General features: G+C 41.9%; 1 protein-coding gene across 1 annotated transcript in view; it reads right to left on the bottom strand.

Annotated features, from left to right (window-relative positions):
- Positions 1-16,584, bottom strand: part of lrig1 (leucine rich repeats and immunoglobulin like domains 1) — a 45,963-nt gene extending 29,379 nt beyond the window's left edge. The window contains exon 1 of the mRNA XM_023324632.1: positions 15,636-16,584. Coding sequence (XP_023180400.1) covers positions 15,636-15,838 — 203 coding nt within the window. The 5' untranslated portion in view covers positions 15,839-16,584. The remainder of the gene's footprint in view (positions 1-15,635) is intronic.
- Between the last annotated feature and the right edge of the window lie 278 nt (positions 16,585-16,862).

Raw genomic sequence — 16,862 nt, 5'->3', positions numbered from 1 at the left:
GCCTTCAAGGGAAAGCTTCGGATCAATACTGTCGATACAGAGTGCCTCTCTCCTGGCTCACTTTCCAAACATGACCCGCGGGCCATCCATCTGCAGCAGTCAATTTGCACTTTAGGCTAACAGCGTATTTAATAGCTGGCACTTGACTTGTAAGGAGGCTTATTAGAGAACGATTTGTCCGCTGATAAGGCGATACTGTCAAACAACAAGTGAAAAGGACTGCGTTTGACATCCCAACACCTCATGAAGGAAGAAACACTGGTTTAATTCAATTTATTCTGACAGTTGCACGTTGCCAGGGCTTCTGCAGGTTTCACCAATTCAAGTTTAAGCCTTTTTAAGACCTTTTCAAGACCATTGGGAATGAGATTTAAGATCTATTGCTCCACAAACTGCGTCCAGCCAACTGGACATAAATGTGGACTTGTACGTGATAGACGCAAAAAGTTAGCTAGCTAAATAACAACAGTATGTTAGCAGCTGGTTACCAGTATCTTCAACTGCCTCAAGTCACGGGCCACAATAAAGATGATTGTGTGTGATTCAAGCTATTGCCTGACAGAAAAAGTCCCATGAGAAATCCAACTTCTTCCAGCCAACTTGTAAAAACGTTAACTAGCTAGCTAGCAAGTGTATGTTAGCAGCTAGTAACCGATAAACTCAACTGCCTGGAGTCGCACAACGCAGTGAAGATGTCTGCATGCGACTCAAACTTTTGCCTGACAGAAAAAGTCCCACGAGAAAAGAAAATACATAGAATATGTGAGATTAAATAGTCCTGCCAAGACAAATATTTGTAATTAACATATTAAAAGCCAACTTACTTTTTTAATGAATTTAAGACATTTAGAGGTTTTAATGTTAGATACATAAATTTAAGACTTAAGGGTGAATGGACACCTGAGTGAAGTTGACCCCCCTTTCCTCAAATCAGCCGCAATGGGTGTCAATTAACTCGACTACGTTTGTGCAGCAAAAATTGTCGTTTGTGCTGCTTTGGCTTTGAAGATATTAATGAAAAGTTATAGGTGAAAAGGTCAACCAGCCCTCCCACTTTTATGAAATCAGACGAAATTGTTGTCAAACGTATTGCACAAACCAGCACAAACAAAGTCGAGTTAATTGACACCCATTTCGTCTGATTTGAGGAAGGTGGGGGGGCCAACTTCACTCAGGTTGCATGGACACCCTGGTTATGAGATATAAGAAAATGAGGTGCTGTCACCCAGGAGAGGTGGGGGTTGCCAAGGCGACCGCAGATTCTGCATGTGTGGTGAGCAGAACAAGGCTGAAGCCTGAACTTGCAATGTAAAGTTAACATTGTATTATGCAGAGTGTGTTGGCAGAGAGAAGCCCACAGAGCGGTGGGGTTAAGGCGGGTGAGACAAAAGCAGCCCACAGCCGTGTGCCGCTCTCCCTCCGCATAGACGTGACAGACGACAGGAGAGAGTTTCAGAGAGATGGCAGAGACTGGGGACACTTTTACCTGATGCAACACATTCCTCGGTCTCTTGTGTCAGCGTGGCCTTAAAAGACAGCGGCAGGAGGCGGAAACGAAGGCAGAAGCTGTTACTTCATGCCAGACATTTTAGAGAAAGTCGAAGGAGATATTAAGGAAGCTAATGTGTTAAGGGTGGGTTAATAGCAGGGTGCATGCTGGTTTTTAAAAACAATCTGTCTCAATCACCCTCTGACTTGACAGATTTGCCTTTATAATCGTCTGTGCTCACTTGCAGATAATGACAGCTTCTTTGCCCAGTTTTGTGTGTGTGTGTGAGAGACGAGATAATAGCAGAGCATGCGTCTGCCCTCGAGGCACGGTACACAGAACCGCCTGCGTCCCGACGATCGTGTGCTGGGGATCCTCCTATTGTGGGTTAGTTTGCCAAATTGTCATTCCCCCCATCTGCAATAGGGGCCAATTACAGCAGAGCTTAAAAATCCATGTTCACACAAGCGGCCTCTTCCTGGAGGTCCGTATAATCAGCCAACACGTAAACACACTCACACTCTAACAGGGTAAACTACGGAGAGTGATTCATACGCTCCAGGTTCAGACAAAAACTTTTCTTAGCCCGATTTTTGACTAAGAAATAGGGCAAAGCTTCTCGTCTAACGTATGAACTCTCTCACGACTGAAGTTTGAAACAAAAAGAAATCCGCAACAAACAAAAGGGTGACTCACAGAAACAAAAAGGAAAGCATGTTTCAGAGCTCAACCTGCCATGCAGGTGCCAAAGGCCACAGCAACAAACGAAACTGGTCTTTTGTGTCAGCACACAGGCATGCGTGTGCCTTTCTCTGAGCCACCTGTGGTGTTTACACAACTGAGGCTTTTTCCCCTCCACTTGTTTCAGACAGATTTATTCTCTTACCTATCAGATCAGATAAGTTTCACAGTGTTTTAACACCTACTGTGGCAGGAGATGGTGATAAGGCCAGCTTTCCTGCCTCAATGACTCCCCCTTTAACTCCTCCTTCTCCCTCTTGAGGAAAAAAAGAGGGATGGTATTTAGTGCTTTCCAGAAAGTGACCTTAAACCCTTGGAGGCTGTTTTGTGGAAGAAACTGCTGTGACGGAATCAGAGCTACTGGCTGATTAGCAAGCGGAGAAATGAACATATAGATGTCGACAAAAACAAACTAAATCTCAGGAAAAATAATTCCTAAATTATCCTTTCGGATTCTAAGGTTTATCCACAAGGAATCTCTGCCACGTAATCCAAAAATGCCATGTTTAATTTCGCGGTACCGCTTTTTTATTAAGCAAGACTAACTGGATCTGACCTGGAACCAAAAACTGTTTTTCCCCACTGTTTTCAAGCCTTTTGTACCGTCTACCGACATGATGTATTATTATTTTTGAACAAACTGTTGGCAATCAATCAGCCAAAGGTCAACATAACTTGTCTCCCGTCAGCAGAAGGTCCAGAGATCTGATATAATAAGAGTAAAGGCTCATCTGGGATAAAATCCCACTCAGCTGGCTGAACTCAACTGCTGGAGAAAAATATTGCCTTCACTACACCACAAATTCAATGACATTTCTAAATATCCTGTCAAATTTTGGTAAATTTGTCTGTCAATCCATTCTTGGCTTTTCCCATCCTGGCCCCAGCAATATTCTCGCACTCATCTCTGGGGACTCCAAGGTGTTCCTAGACTATGAATATATGTAGTCCATCTAGCAAGTTTCTCCTCACACTAAGATATATCCAGAAAGCATCAAACGAAAACATCGCCTGCCCTTTTCAGATGCCAGAACTTTCTCTATCGACTCCTTTCAGAGTAGAAGAGCAGCAGATCTATTCCTAGTTACCTCCAGACAATTCCGTTGCGAGTCTCTAAAGGCACAAAGGCAAAGCTTTTTGACAGCGTAAAACTTTGCATGTTCTGTGTCACACAGTAAATTGAAAACTGTGTTCACATCAAACTGTTTTGTATGCAACACCAAACTTATTAGGTTGAGAGTTGGCTCAACAAGAGTATGTTGGATGCCCTGGTGGACAAGAAAGGGGACTAGGCACCAAACTGGCTCAGCAAACTTCCTAATATTAGTTTGTATTGTGGGAAATAAAGGAATTTGTCACGAGAAAAGAAGGCAATCAGAACACTCCACTATGAATCCCAATCATCCGCAGAGAATGTGCGGAGAATTCGTGCGTAAGTACACCCGAGAATGTTGGACCCTTAACGCTACCTTATGGTTTACTGCAGACAGGATGATAATCTGCCAATCTGTCCACTGCCCCATCCAGTTACTTGCGAACAAGGCATTACGGGGTAACGTTGAGACGGCTGTAGTGCATTACGTCAACTTATACGTGTCAACTCGAACCTTTAAGCACACATGGATGCATCGTGACCAGGTGTTCTGAATTGAACAAGTTAGGAAGGGATCACAGAGCAACTTCGCCACTGGTTTAGAGGAATGTAACTGGACCAGATCCCTCATTACTGTAGGGGAGGCCATAGTTCATCAAGCTTTCTCCATCCTCCCATCGAGACACAATTTGTACACCTCTGGGTCGAAGCCATTCATCTGTCCCTCTGCTACATTGGTTGAAAGTTAACATTTAACACCAGGCACCTTTCTTCAATCCCAACCAAGTTGAAATAAACTTCTACAAAAGACAAATTACAAAGCTCATAAAAGCCACATCCTGCTGAGTGATTTTCTTTAGAAGAAAAGCAGATCTCAGCCTGCAGTGGACATTTCAACACTGAACCATTCTGCTGATGTCACACCAAAAACTCATTAAGAGGTTTGAAGAGAAAAAACAAATAGCTGTGGTCCGGCTGCTGTGGTCATACAGTAGGAGTACCAGTGGTGATGTCACAACATATGATACCAGGCTTGTAAGTCAGCGGACGGTCTGTTTGCGGGAGGACATGGGGAAGGAGGGAGCAGGGACACTCGCACATAACAGGCATGCATCATCATTATTTCTCCCGTTTCTTCAGTAGATAAGCGGGGAGTGAACTTTGCTCACTGAAAGTGTGAAGTGATGTCAGTGATGAGTCGAATACGAGTCCCCGCTGCGAGACAAAAGCCCTTTAATGTGCTCCATTTCGGAGCACCATAAAGCTGGTCAAAGAATAACCTGCGCGTCAGAGAGCCAGACGCACACAAACGCACCGCTCTTCCCGTCATTAAGGGGCCGCTTTATGGCTCAGCAACTGCAGTGAGAGTGTACACAAAGCTAACACCCGCTGCAATTTGCACACAAGTCGCGCAGCGAGGGAGCGGAGGGAGGATGGTCTCTTATCAGCTTTGATGAGCATATGCCAGCCGACAGCATTTGCTATAATAAAGATAAAACTGATGAGCTAAATTTTGGTCAAAACACTAATAGGCGTAAAAATCCTGGAAAAGCAATAAGAGATAATATTTAACAAACACATTCCCGCCCCAACAATACACCAAACAACAAAGCAGAGAGAGGCTTTGAAAAACAGTCGGCCTGGAAGGTTTGGCTCCGATTCTGAAGGTGGCCCACATCTTGGAGCCACGTGTTCTTCCTTGCTGCTGCTTTGGGAAAAGTGGGGGAGCAGGAGATGGGAGGAGAAACAAACAGGCGCGAGGCAGAAGAAACCGTGCGCTTACCCCTGAGGCGCAGGTTGAACCCGTGGCCAGACCCACCAAGCCCGGTTTGGACGCTAAAGAGGTCCACAAAGACTTGCTAAGTCCCCGCTGCACGCATGCTAGCCCCACAGGCACACCGGCCCTGCACTAAACCCCGGGTTCAAATTAGATGACAATGTAATTTGTTACAAATGGCGCCAGACATTATGAGCAGAGGGAAATGAGTGTCTCCAATTAATCTGAAAGAATAACATAAACACGCTATGTCTCTTTAGCTAGGCTATTGGTACAGTACTACAAGCAAGGCTGACCTTCTGCTCTTATCTTCAAAGTGCGGAAAAAGATTGTTTTGTCCAATTTCTCCCACCCCCCCAATGTTGTTTGTTTTACTCACAGAGCAATAATTACCAGTGATGGTAATAATTTCAAGTGCAGATTGCTAAACACAGAGGTTTTACAGCTCTTTTGGAAAAGATAAATGGAAACACAGTTCCTGCAAATCTGTCATTTCAAAATCTCTTTCCTTCCCAGTATCCAATTCGCAGGTTTTTCCCTGATAGTTTATCCGACATTCTGGACACCTGAGAATTAAACATTTACTTTGGGTTTTCGGTACCTATCAAAAATAATAAAACTGAAATAACCAGCTCTATTACTAGTGCTCAAATATTTAGAAAATCTGGACTGCGTTATGGATAACCCTACCTCAAAAACATCTGTCAAATTACAGTTTGTGCTCTGTAATATTTGTGTTTGTAAAATGTCCAAAAGGAACCATGTCAACACTTTTTTTGTTACCAATACATAGGCCTGTCATGATAAACGATAAATCAATTAATCCTACGATAAACTAAAACTATCGACTTAATTATCGGCATTATCGCCTCTTCCTGCCCTTTTCTCTTTCTGTTAAGGACACTGAATGAAAAAAGGCTCAACTCCGGTGCTCTCCACTGACTCCTCCCTCCCACATTTCCTTAGTGTAAAGCCCAGCACACACGACGCCCATTTTCAAAACCTGAGAGACCACACATTAGCCGACAGAAATCCTAGGTATAACAGTTTGATCGGGTTCGTTCCTGCTGTGTGGTGTCCAACAATGGGCACAAAATAATGGCTGCAAGTTCAGTTAACTAATTTTAAAACCAGGCATTAATCAATGCTTTACTACAACCTACCTGCAATGCATGTGGCTAGTGTCAGTCCTAACTGAATAAAAATCATTATAACCGAAGAACAGCTGAAAAGTTACCGGGTTTATCAACTGTGGTAGCAATTTCACTCCAACTCCTCCCCTTGTCATTTCTATATTCTTTGCATGTTGAATAAACATTAATGTTGTTTCCATGTATCATCTGCGGTTGTGTCCTGTCAGCTGTTTGGGATTCCCCTCCGTAATTTCCCTCAGAAAGCGCTGAGGAGAATCCCCGCTTTCTGATTGGCTGCCTGTCACATACAACAGGCTGCTTTAAAGCTTCCAGTGGGGAAAACCCCTGATTTAGATCGGAGCGGCAACAACATCTACCATAACACACCACACAATCTTAGAAAGACCAACGTTTTAATATCGTTGTAAGGGGAAAAATAGGAGAAAAAAAAATTCATGTAGTGTGAACTATTGCATCACTTAGTCGATGTGCCCATCTTCTCTATTTAAATCTAATTATTACTGAAGGGCAACATAGTATACAAACTTCATAATCTGCACTCTTTTGGTTGAATGCAGTATTTATTTCCACTTTGGCTTTATGTTGTTTAGTTTTTTTTCAAGTACGTTTTTTGTTAATGGAGACTGAGAATCCATTGTATTTTTGGTTGTTTTGTTAATTTTGTTTATCAGTTCCAGTGTTTAGTGTTCTTTTGAAAATAAAGTGTATCTATCTTTGGCAGGAAATCGTATGCATTATTACGTCATTTCCATTAAATCAGTGTAAAAAAGTCTTCAAACAATATTATCGTTTATCGCAATACTTTTTGAGACAATTAATTGTTCAGCAAAATTTGCTATCGTGACAGGCCTACCAAAACACATCAGATCCAGTTCAGCAACCCGTCCAATTTTAAACACTGATTTGATAGGATCTAGAGCCCAAAATAATTAAAACAAATGCTGAGATGTAGAGTAGAGAATTAGGGGAAAAAAAACATGTTTCAATGCAGCAAATCAAACATAAAAGATTTCACTTTACATCCTATAGTTTACATGGAAACGATGACACACAAAACTCACCAGAAAGTATAAGACATATGTTTTAAGAGAACAAGGCAGGCTTTTGTTCAATTTTATAGGGAAAACTAAAAAGGATGAGTTAATGTGTTCCTTTTTTAGATGCTTTCAGACAGGTTGCATTTGAGTGGTTCCTTGATTGTACAGGTCTGTGGAATCAGGTCAAGTACAGTATGGCTGCTGAAACTCAACTCAGCTTTTCAAGATGACGGTTACAGGGCCTTTTGATTTCCTCGATGTGGAAAACGCCAAAGGAATCGTGGAATTTAACAAACATAATGGAAGAAATCCCAGAAGTCGCTGATATGGGTGAGTAGTAAAGGATGTGACTTCTGTAGTGTAATGTTTCAGTGTCTTTCAAAGAATTATAGTTATATGCTTTAAAATAAACTGTGAATGTTCTGCTGAAATTCAGCAATTTGTTGTATTTGTGAAACTTGAACTATAGTAAATGTGGACCTCTTTTTTTCCGGTTGATAAATAAGGGTTAGAATGGGAAAAAGTAGAATTTTACTGGATCAGTAAGGGGATCTTTACTGATCCCCCTTTTTATTTATCATTAAAAATAACTATTTTTGTTGAAATTCAGACATGGAATAAGAAAACTCAAATATTTTTCCATGTTTAATTAATTCTTATATCAAACTTGAAAGTGACATCAACTAACTCCAGACTTTAAAGACTACATAGGAATCCTTCAGGAAGGCTAAAAAAACCCAAAAGGATCCAGGGTCCAAAATAAAATTATTTGGTCCAATTCTTTCCTCACCCTTTGAAGCCATGTGTGTTTTCCAGTCAGAAGTCGATCTACTTTACGTGGTACCTCTCACTCTCCCTCCAAGTCACGCTGTCGTCCCCCACCTCCCCCCTCCAATCTCCTCCAGATTTCCAAACTCTTACCAGATGTTGGGACTCCACAGATGATTCATTGATCAACTTCCCTTTGTAGACACTGACTTTGAGAGAGAGAGAAAAAAGAAATCCCCAAAAGACTTGGCACTGTATGCTGTCCTCACAAAAGTGCCATCTATTCTGCGAAACGGATTCCTCCAGAATGACTTGTGGCAGCAGCTGTTTGATTATCATCAAAGCCAGAGCGAGGCCAAGGGCTCATCCTGTATCTTCGTGTATTTGTCAGGCTTCATCTCACTCTATCAGACTTTATCAAAGAGTGGGTCACCCTCGACTGTTTCTTTCTAATTTATTCGCAGCCAACTTGTTGCATGAGTTGTCTCACATAATCAAAGGATAACCAATAGGGAAGAAAAAGAAACTGTCTGCGTTTTTTGTTTTAAACATTCCTAATGGAAACTCCTGATGCCTTTTACTGACAGCTAGATAAGAGAGGGGAAAGTGAAGAGCAGCTGATAACAATCAGTGCCAGCGATAATAAACTCTCCCAAAGCCTCGAGTTGGGACTTTAAAATATCCGCCAGAGGACATGCGAGTCATAAGGCTAGCAAAACTATGATAATAAACAAACCGGGTATAATCACTCCCCAAACCACAAAATTACAAGGCTGTGGAGTGAGAAATGCCCCAGAAACCACAAGGGGCTCAGCCTTACTGAGTGGTGCTGCTGTTGCTGCATCTCTGCCCAAACCGCTGAAATGTTCGTGGAGTTTTTTGTTGTTTTCTTTCTTTCTTTTTTTTTCCGAACATGACTCGCCGCGCACAAGTCCGCCCCCGTCCGTCAAGCTCAACAGCTTGCGTATTTACATATTTTCCATACCGAGCAGTGGGTTGGAATAAGGCATAAACAAAAACCCCACACTAGGACGATGTTGCGTCTCTGACAGCGTGTGGCGTTAAAACCAGACTGGCCTGTAACGTTTCATTTCCTCTGGCTTCACCCATGCATGTTACGACGTGGGTGACGGTGGCTGAGGTTTCTGACCGCTGACATAACTTTTCCCAACAAGTGGAACCAGCCCGAAGGCAGCGGCAGACCTTCACAATAATAAAACACTTCCCCCACCTCCACCTCAAATACCTTGACATTTAATCCCCCCTTGTCGCTGCGCCCCCCGTCCCCCTTACCACCATGCCTGTCATGAAACCACCGATTCTATTTCCTGAGGGTAGCAGCAGCCAAAGCCAGCTGCTTGGAGGTGGTGTAAGGTTTTCCACAGTGTGGTTGAAGGCGACAGTTTAGGGCTCACTTGCAACACATCGGTGTGGCTGGCGGGCATGCGCCAAGATGAGATTTAAAGAGCATGAACAAAAATACAACAGCATTTACACCAGAAATTTAAATGAAAGCGCATAACCTCATTTAATGCTCTCATATTTAAAGCAGAGAAGTAACAACTGCTAAAATTATTACATCATCTTTAAGAGTTATTTTGGACGACATTTCCAATAGATAAATTGGAGGAATAAAAAACTTTAGAGACATTTGTTAAATGAAGAAAAATATAATCTCTTTTTGCTTTTCTGCTCTTTACAAACTGGCTGACTAACAACTTTATATTAAGTGGTTAGTTAGTCAAAGTGGCTGTAGATGTGGGTCAGTTACCATTACAAAAGGTACGCCAAGGCTTTCAAACCCACAATTTCAACCCGTTCGTCCTTTCATTTCTCCATCCATTGTAATCCAGACAAATTTTGACAAAAAGTAAAAGTAATAACTTTGACTAATTTTAAAATGTAATATTCAATGTCCTATTCTCACAGCAGTAGGAGTAATTGTTGCTTTTATTTTGGATTGAAAAGGAATTTGATCTTGTTCATTTGTGTACACTTTTTGTTTGAAATTCTGGTGTAAATACTAAGGTTTGTTAAGAAATTAAGAAAAAAAATGAGATAATGCAAGAACTGTTGAGTACAGTTCAATCCAACTGGCTGAAATACATTATTCGGCAGGTAGTGTGTAATTACAAGCCACGTGAATCATATTATTTTATCACATTTCCATCCAAATAGTCCAATATTAAACAATTGCGTTGATATCTTGTCTAGCTCAATTAAATACCACAATACAGATTGTCAAAGTTATCCAGATGTGAGAATATTAAAAAAATAGAAAAACAAGTTTGTAAAGTATCAAAAAGTTACAGCAGCTCTACTTGGCCACAGAAAACTCTGGTTACTTCTTCTGTTCTCTCAATAACAGAGCCGAATGAACGACATGACTGAAAAGTTTCTCAAAGTTTACGAAATCAAAGGATACATTGATAACGACAAGTGGCTTGCCAGAGGGAAATCTTTTTTCCTCTAACACTTTACAAGCAGAGAACAACTGCGTGTTCTCCGAGAGCAGAACACATGGATGAAAATACATCCAGACTGCATTAAAATCTGTAGCCTTTCATGAGGACTTTCCTGAGCCAGACACAGTGACAAACAGACACCCGGTATCTGCTTCATCTCCCCTTCTCTCTCTCTCCCCTCAACACAGCGAATCCGGGCCAAAATCAGCAACACTCAGGCTTTTATTTACTCACTGAATCCCATTACGCCAGTGGCACTGTGGGTAAAAATGCTTTTTGCACACATTACACTGGCTGCAAATAAAATAAAACGCCACTCCTGAGAGGAAGTACGCGACCGCACGAGAGACTACTTGCTTTGTGTTTTGTGGGGCTATTCATCAATCATTAAGACGAAGCTGAACTTCTGAGGCTGATGGTCAATTTGCTAAACGCAAAGGAGCTCTAATGAAAAACAGCAACACATGTGGTTGATGAAGATATGCAAAAGTACAAGGGTATGTTTAAGTAGTGTAAAAGAGCTGTGATTGAAGACAGAGCCGGACAAATCGCCGATGATGTAATAGTAGACGGTTAGCATTGTTAAATGAGGCTACTTAAAGTAACAGTGAATAAAAAGGTCCGTATGGTGGTGTTCCCCAACACCTCGGCCCCCCTAGGTCAGTCTGCCCTGCAGCGGATGTGCCAACATGTTTGCTTGCCTGAATTCTCATCAAGGCCCTTTGTTCACGGAGGACCGTTACAATCAGGGTCCTGAGGGGTGATTATTTTGACAGCTGGAAAGCATTACTGTTTTGTTTTCTTCCACCAACAGTTGTGGCCTTATTTGTGCCAGTGATGGATGAGCTGCAGGCTAAAACCTGCCCTCTGGGAACCCATCTTCTCCGCACAAATACTCATCAAAAGCTGCTTTTTTCCCCTTATTTTGTTTGCAACAAATAGTCTGAATCGATCAAGTTATGTTAGAAAAATAAAGAGGTGGTTAAGTTTCTAAGAACGATTCATAATGATACACATTTAACCTGCAGAGGAGTCAGAAAACGGCAAGAGGGTTTAGGGTTAGTCAGAAAATTCATGATGTTTAAAACAACTTGAACCAGGTTTATTTTGATTTTCAATACCGACTAAAGAACTGCAAGCAAGTTTTAAAAGAAACTTTATTCTTTTGCAAAAGACAGTTATTTCACTTTAAATTTTGTGTTTGTCAAATTATTATAATCATAGGTAAAAGGCAATGCTGAAATGACAACATGACACAGTCACTCCACCACACTACCAGGTAAGGAAAATGTTTCTTTTGCAAGATGTACTCCCTCCTTCTTGAACAGTCCCAACCATCTTAAAATAGCAAAAACAGGAGGTTCATTTAAAGTTTTTAATTATTTTTGAATGATGAATACTTCAGTCACACATAGTTAGTAGATAAACATATAGTTCTAATAGATAAAGAAAGTGAGTGAGACTATAGTATGTCAGTTTCAATGGATTAACACAAAATACGAGGTCAAATGTGTTTTTTTTTTTTGCAGTCCTGCTGTTCATTATCAGATTTTGTTTTCTTGTCAGTCTTGAAAATGTCTTTAAGTTAGAGTCTCTTGCAAATAGTTTCTTTGTTACTAGACACTGGCAACATCCCTTTGCTCAATCTAGACAAGAAGAAAGTGAGGAAAAGTGGAATCAATACCATCCTTCCTAGCAGCCATACGGCTACGGCTAACCCCTCCTCTGGGGCTCAGAGAGATAAACGATTTCACAGTGAGGTCCTCCGTTCTTATTGCTGACTGTGGAAACTGGAAATCGCAGTTCATATGAAACTAAGAATTAGACACAGAAACAAGGGAACTGCACTTAATCGCAACCTTCTTGTAGAAGATTTTTGATAGCATTCTAGAAGATAGACTTGTGGAAGACTTGATAATCGGCATCAAAAGTCCAGCCATCTTGCTGCTACTAGGCATGACAGACACAAAACGTCACAAAAATCTTTCTGAAGAGAGTTAACAATGAGCAACTTTATCAGTTTAAAATTGTTGGCCAATATTCAAAACCTGAGAGACCCCACATATGGCGATAAAAGCATCATAGATTTGGCGCAACACACCATACACAAACCAATTTTCACTCGCTAACATTCAGATGTCAGGCGGAAAAGTCTCGCAAAACCTCACAAGACCAAACGTGAGTCTTGGTCTTGTGAGGGAAGAAGCGCTGGCGATAGATTATGGGTTATATTTAGCAGAGGAAAAAAAACAATACAAAGTTGTTTTGTCTTCTGTGCACTTTGGGGTTTCCCTCCATGTTTCCGTCACCTCACTTTCTGATTGGCTACACGTCACATTCAACAGGCCGTGTTCTCGTTTCTCCTCAGGGAACACTACACATGCTGTAGTATCGGGCCAAGACAATCCAACATCCCCTGATTCTGAACGGACCAGATCACTCTTAACACACTACACACTTAAAGAGCGTCTCTTAAGACTATCTTAAGAGCCATCCCAATAATTTGGGTTGTCCTTAAGACTGTCACAAGGTCAAAATCTGGACACAAATCTGCATAAAAATGTTGCAGTGTGAAGTAGGGATTAGTTAAAGCACTCCAGATACCTGGCGATGGGTCAAAACGACTGTACTGGGGTTTCTTTGGGTTTGAAGGAACCATATAATAACTGTTTCATGCACCGACTCCAGAACAATGGCATTTTCTCCCTTTGAGCAGCCTGCCAACATGAAGTTACTATCTCCCGTCTAGCTGAAATGTGCAACTCTAGGTGTTTCAAGAGATAATCCACAGCCATAAAGCCATTCCCTTTGAAAACAAAAAGGCTGCGGCCGCTTAAATCTTGACTGATAAGGTTAGGAGGAGATAACAGAAGAAGAAGGCTCGGAGCGACGCTTGGACTCACAGCAGCTGTTTTTAAGCAGAACATTTGTCCCACAACAAGACAGCCGCCGTCCACCATCCAAATCTGAGCGCGTGCATGATAAACTGCTGCTTTATTATTCACGTTTGGAGAGAGCTTCTTTTTTTAAAAGAAAAAGTTGCATTCCTCACTTCACAGGGGTTAAAACAAACTGCTGCGAGCGGGAACCTATAGGAGCCGGAGCAGCGCTCGGGTCCTTTGGTCTTGAACCTCAGGTTTCCGGCAACGAACGGGAACCAAACGCAAGCAGATGTTGGAAAGCCCTGGAACAAGACGCCTAATTGTCACCGATGATTATGCTGGAGAAGACGCTGCGCTTCGTGCTTCGGGGGAGGATAGAGAGCGGTGTTGTCTTTGGACGAGTTGTCTCAGTCAGCAGGATGGTAGCTGAAGCACCCAAACACACTGGAGGATGGCTCGTAAAAATGTCCCAAAGTAGCTAATGTTCCTTAACAAGCTGAGAGACAAGGTATCGACTGTTGTCAGTGGTACTCCATCTGGGAAGCTGATTTATTTACTACAAATTCAATTTGTGAGCTATGGCTTCCAAGACAGAAAAGGAAATGTGGATAATACTCATCATTAATCTCAGGGGAATAATGATGAGGGTTTATTTGTTATGACATGTTTGTTTGCCCAACCCAAGCAAACACGTTTGCTCATTCTATCTCCAGGAACAGATATATATTAGACTTTGGAAAAGGCAATACGTTTAGCAGGTCAATTGATTTCAAGTGAAAATATACTGCAGAAATGTTGAAAAAATAGAAAAAAATCGTTGACACTTCTAAACAGGTACAACAGACAAATAAATGTTAACAGCAATCTGAAATTTTTCAGTGCAAATCTGTAAAAACGCCTTTTTTTATACATAAAGTGTAATGTAGTTATAAAGCTGACACTAAACTGCTGTAAATAAGTCCAAAGGAATAGGCAAAAACCATAAAGTAGTAAATTGTCCTCCGCCAAATGTGTGTAATTATGTCACAACCAGCACTAGAGAGCCACAGAACTGTTCTTTCTTTCTGGAAGATATTGTTTTCCAGTTTTCTCTGAGGCATGGCCCCTAAAAGAAGAGAAGAGATGTAGCAGTTTATTTAACAAAAGTAGCAGACTAATTTCAGTCATCCCAGACTTGTACCTACTATAGCAGCTGCACTTACAGAGCCGGCCCAAAATGTCCTGAGGGCTTCAACAGAATCTGATTCAGGGGCCTTACGGCTGCTGTCACCCACGCCTGCCCAATGGATATCTCTATTATATCATCCATCTTTATACATTTGTCTCTTTTACATCAAACATAAATAATACAGTTTAGAAAATCAAAGCATTTCAAGTCAATTTACAAATTTAGTCGAGAATGAGTGATGATAAATAATGATCATTTTAATCTAATTGCACTTTTTACACCTCAATTATGTGACGTTTCAGGGGCTCTTGGGGGCCCACTACTACAGGGAACCTGCTAGTGTGATTAGGGTACATTTAAAACCATTGTAAGGCTTAAGATTTAAATTTAAGATGTAAATGAACTGTTAAAAACAACCAGAGTTAATGTTCTTACTCAATCCTTTAAAATGAACATAGTAATTTGAAAGTAACGTGAAAATGTAACTATGTCAACTTATCTATGTAAGTTTTAGGCTTCGATATGCAAGTCAATTCATTTTTCACTTAAGTTTACTAACTTAACACCTATACAGTGAGGATTGCATTTATATTTCCGGCTACAGGTTTCAGCTAACTATTGCAATGTGTGTTCCTCAAACCAGTTAAAAATTTACAAGTAGCAAATAAGGTATCACAAATATTTTAATTTCATAGACAAACAAGAAGGACAAGCCAGTTTAAGGAACAGATTTCTTCAGAGGAGTTTTTCTCACCATAACCCATACCCTACTAGCCAGAGCTATATTCACTAAAAACTGCTAACGGAAGGCGCTGAAACTCGGTGTGTGGGCCCAAAGCAGCTGCTTACTTTGCTTATGCCTTCGACCGGCTGGGTATGGACAAAAGCAAGAAATTCTTTCTCCAGCTAAGATTTCTAGACAGAAAAGTCCCTTCCCTAATGCGTCCTCTGCTTTCCATCACAAGAGGATCTTTATCTAGTTGCGAAGTTTTTTTCCCCCCCTTTTTAAACCCGCTTACCCCGTTATGGACTGGTCAATAAATAGTTTAGGGGGCACTTACAAGGAAACGGTCCAAACTGGTAGGTCCACAGGCGGGACTATCAGCTCCAGGCCACTGCAGTCCACCGAGTCCCCGCTGCAGGTACAGTTCTGAGGGCAAGGTGCGTCCGAACTCAGTCCAAAACAGCTTAAGAGCTCCAGCGACAACATTAAATAAAAAACACAGCGAGAAACACATCCAAGCCGTCCCAGGGACGCCGCCATTTTGTATCCAGTATAGCAGCGCGGCCGCGGAGCTCTCCCGGTGCCCACAGACTGGGAAATGTGTTATCAGTCTCGGTTAGGGGAAAGTAAAAACCCTTTGTAGCTCATTAACTATCTTTTTGTGGCACAAACGATAGTAGAAAAACCGTCTCGGCGGAATTCATCTCTGAAACAAGTCTTCACTCCCAACTTTCTCCCCCGGAGTCCGACGCAGGAGGACAATTTAAGAAAATTCACAAAAAGAAACTAAGGTGGACTGTTGGAAACATTTAACTCAAATAAAGTAGCAAAAAAAAAATGTCCGAAAAGGGAACAAGAGTTGGCTTCGCAACTACGTGTGAAAACACTAAGGAGCCAAATGTTAAAAGGACTCTCCGTCTCTAAATCTGGCTACAGCACAAACTTCAAGAGGAGTTGGAACGGCTCGACACCAAAAACATAAAAAGGTAAAGTAAAAAAAATAGATATTTAGTGAATAAGTTAGAAACAGTGGTTAAAACTCTCAAGCCGAGCGCTGCTCCGTGAGCTCTCCTCCAAATCTGAACCGCATACATCCAACTTTGAAACACGGACTCGGTACCATCCAGAGAAACTCCACCAGCAGCTCGTCAGGTGCGGTCTGCGCTCACCAAACCCAGAGGATCCGATAAATAACAAAACTGCAACCCCCTCCTCCTTTCCAGCGTGCTTTTACCACCATGAGTTTTCTCCTTTGCCGAGTTACTTTTCCCTTTTTTTTTTTTTTGTGGGCGATCGCTCCGTAGTCCCACGTTGGAAGCACAACAGCGATCCCAGGATCCTCCCGTCGCTCGTTCTGATTGGCTGTTGGGATTTGCTGGGTGGGCTGTCTAGCCACGTGATTGGTCGTCGCGGTTTCTCCCCGCGTATCGGAGCGTAAGAACCCTTGAGCGGCTGTCACTCAATGCCCGCTGGGCTCCGCCCATGTTTCCCACCCGAGGGTGTGAAACCGCACCGCCCCCCCCGGCCACTCTCACTGCTTCTTAAAGAGACAATCAGCCTCAGC

The sequence above is a fragment of the Xiphophorus maculatus genome, chromosome 20 (assembly GCF_002775205.1).
Source record: "Xiphophorus maculatus strain JP 163 A chromosome 20, X_maculatus-5.0-male, whole genome shotgun sequence".
In the NCBI taxonomy this organism is placed as follows: Eukaryota; Metazoa; Chordata; class Actinopteri; order Cyprinodontiformes; family Poeciliidae; genus Xiphophorus; species Xiphophorus maculatus.
The sequence above is the reverse complement of the archived record's forward strand: the minus strand, read 5'-3'. Positions and strand labels throughout refer to the sequence as shown.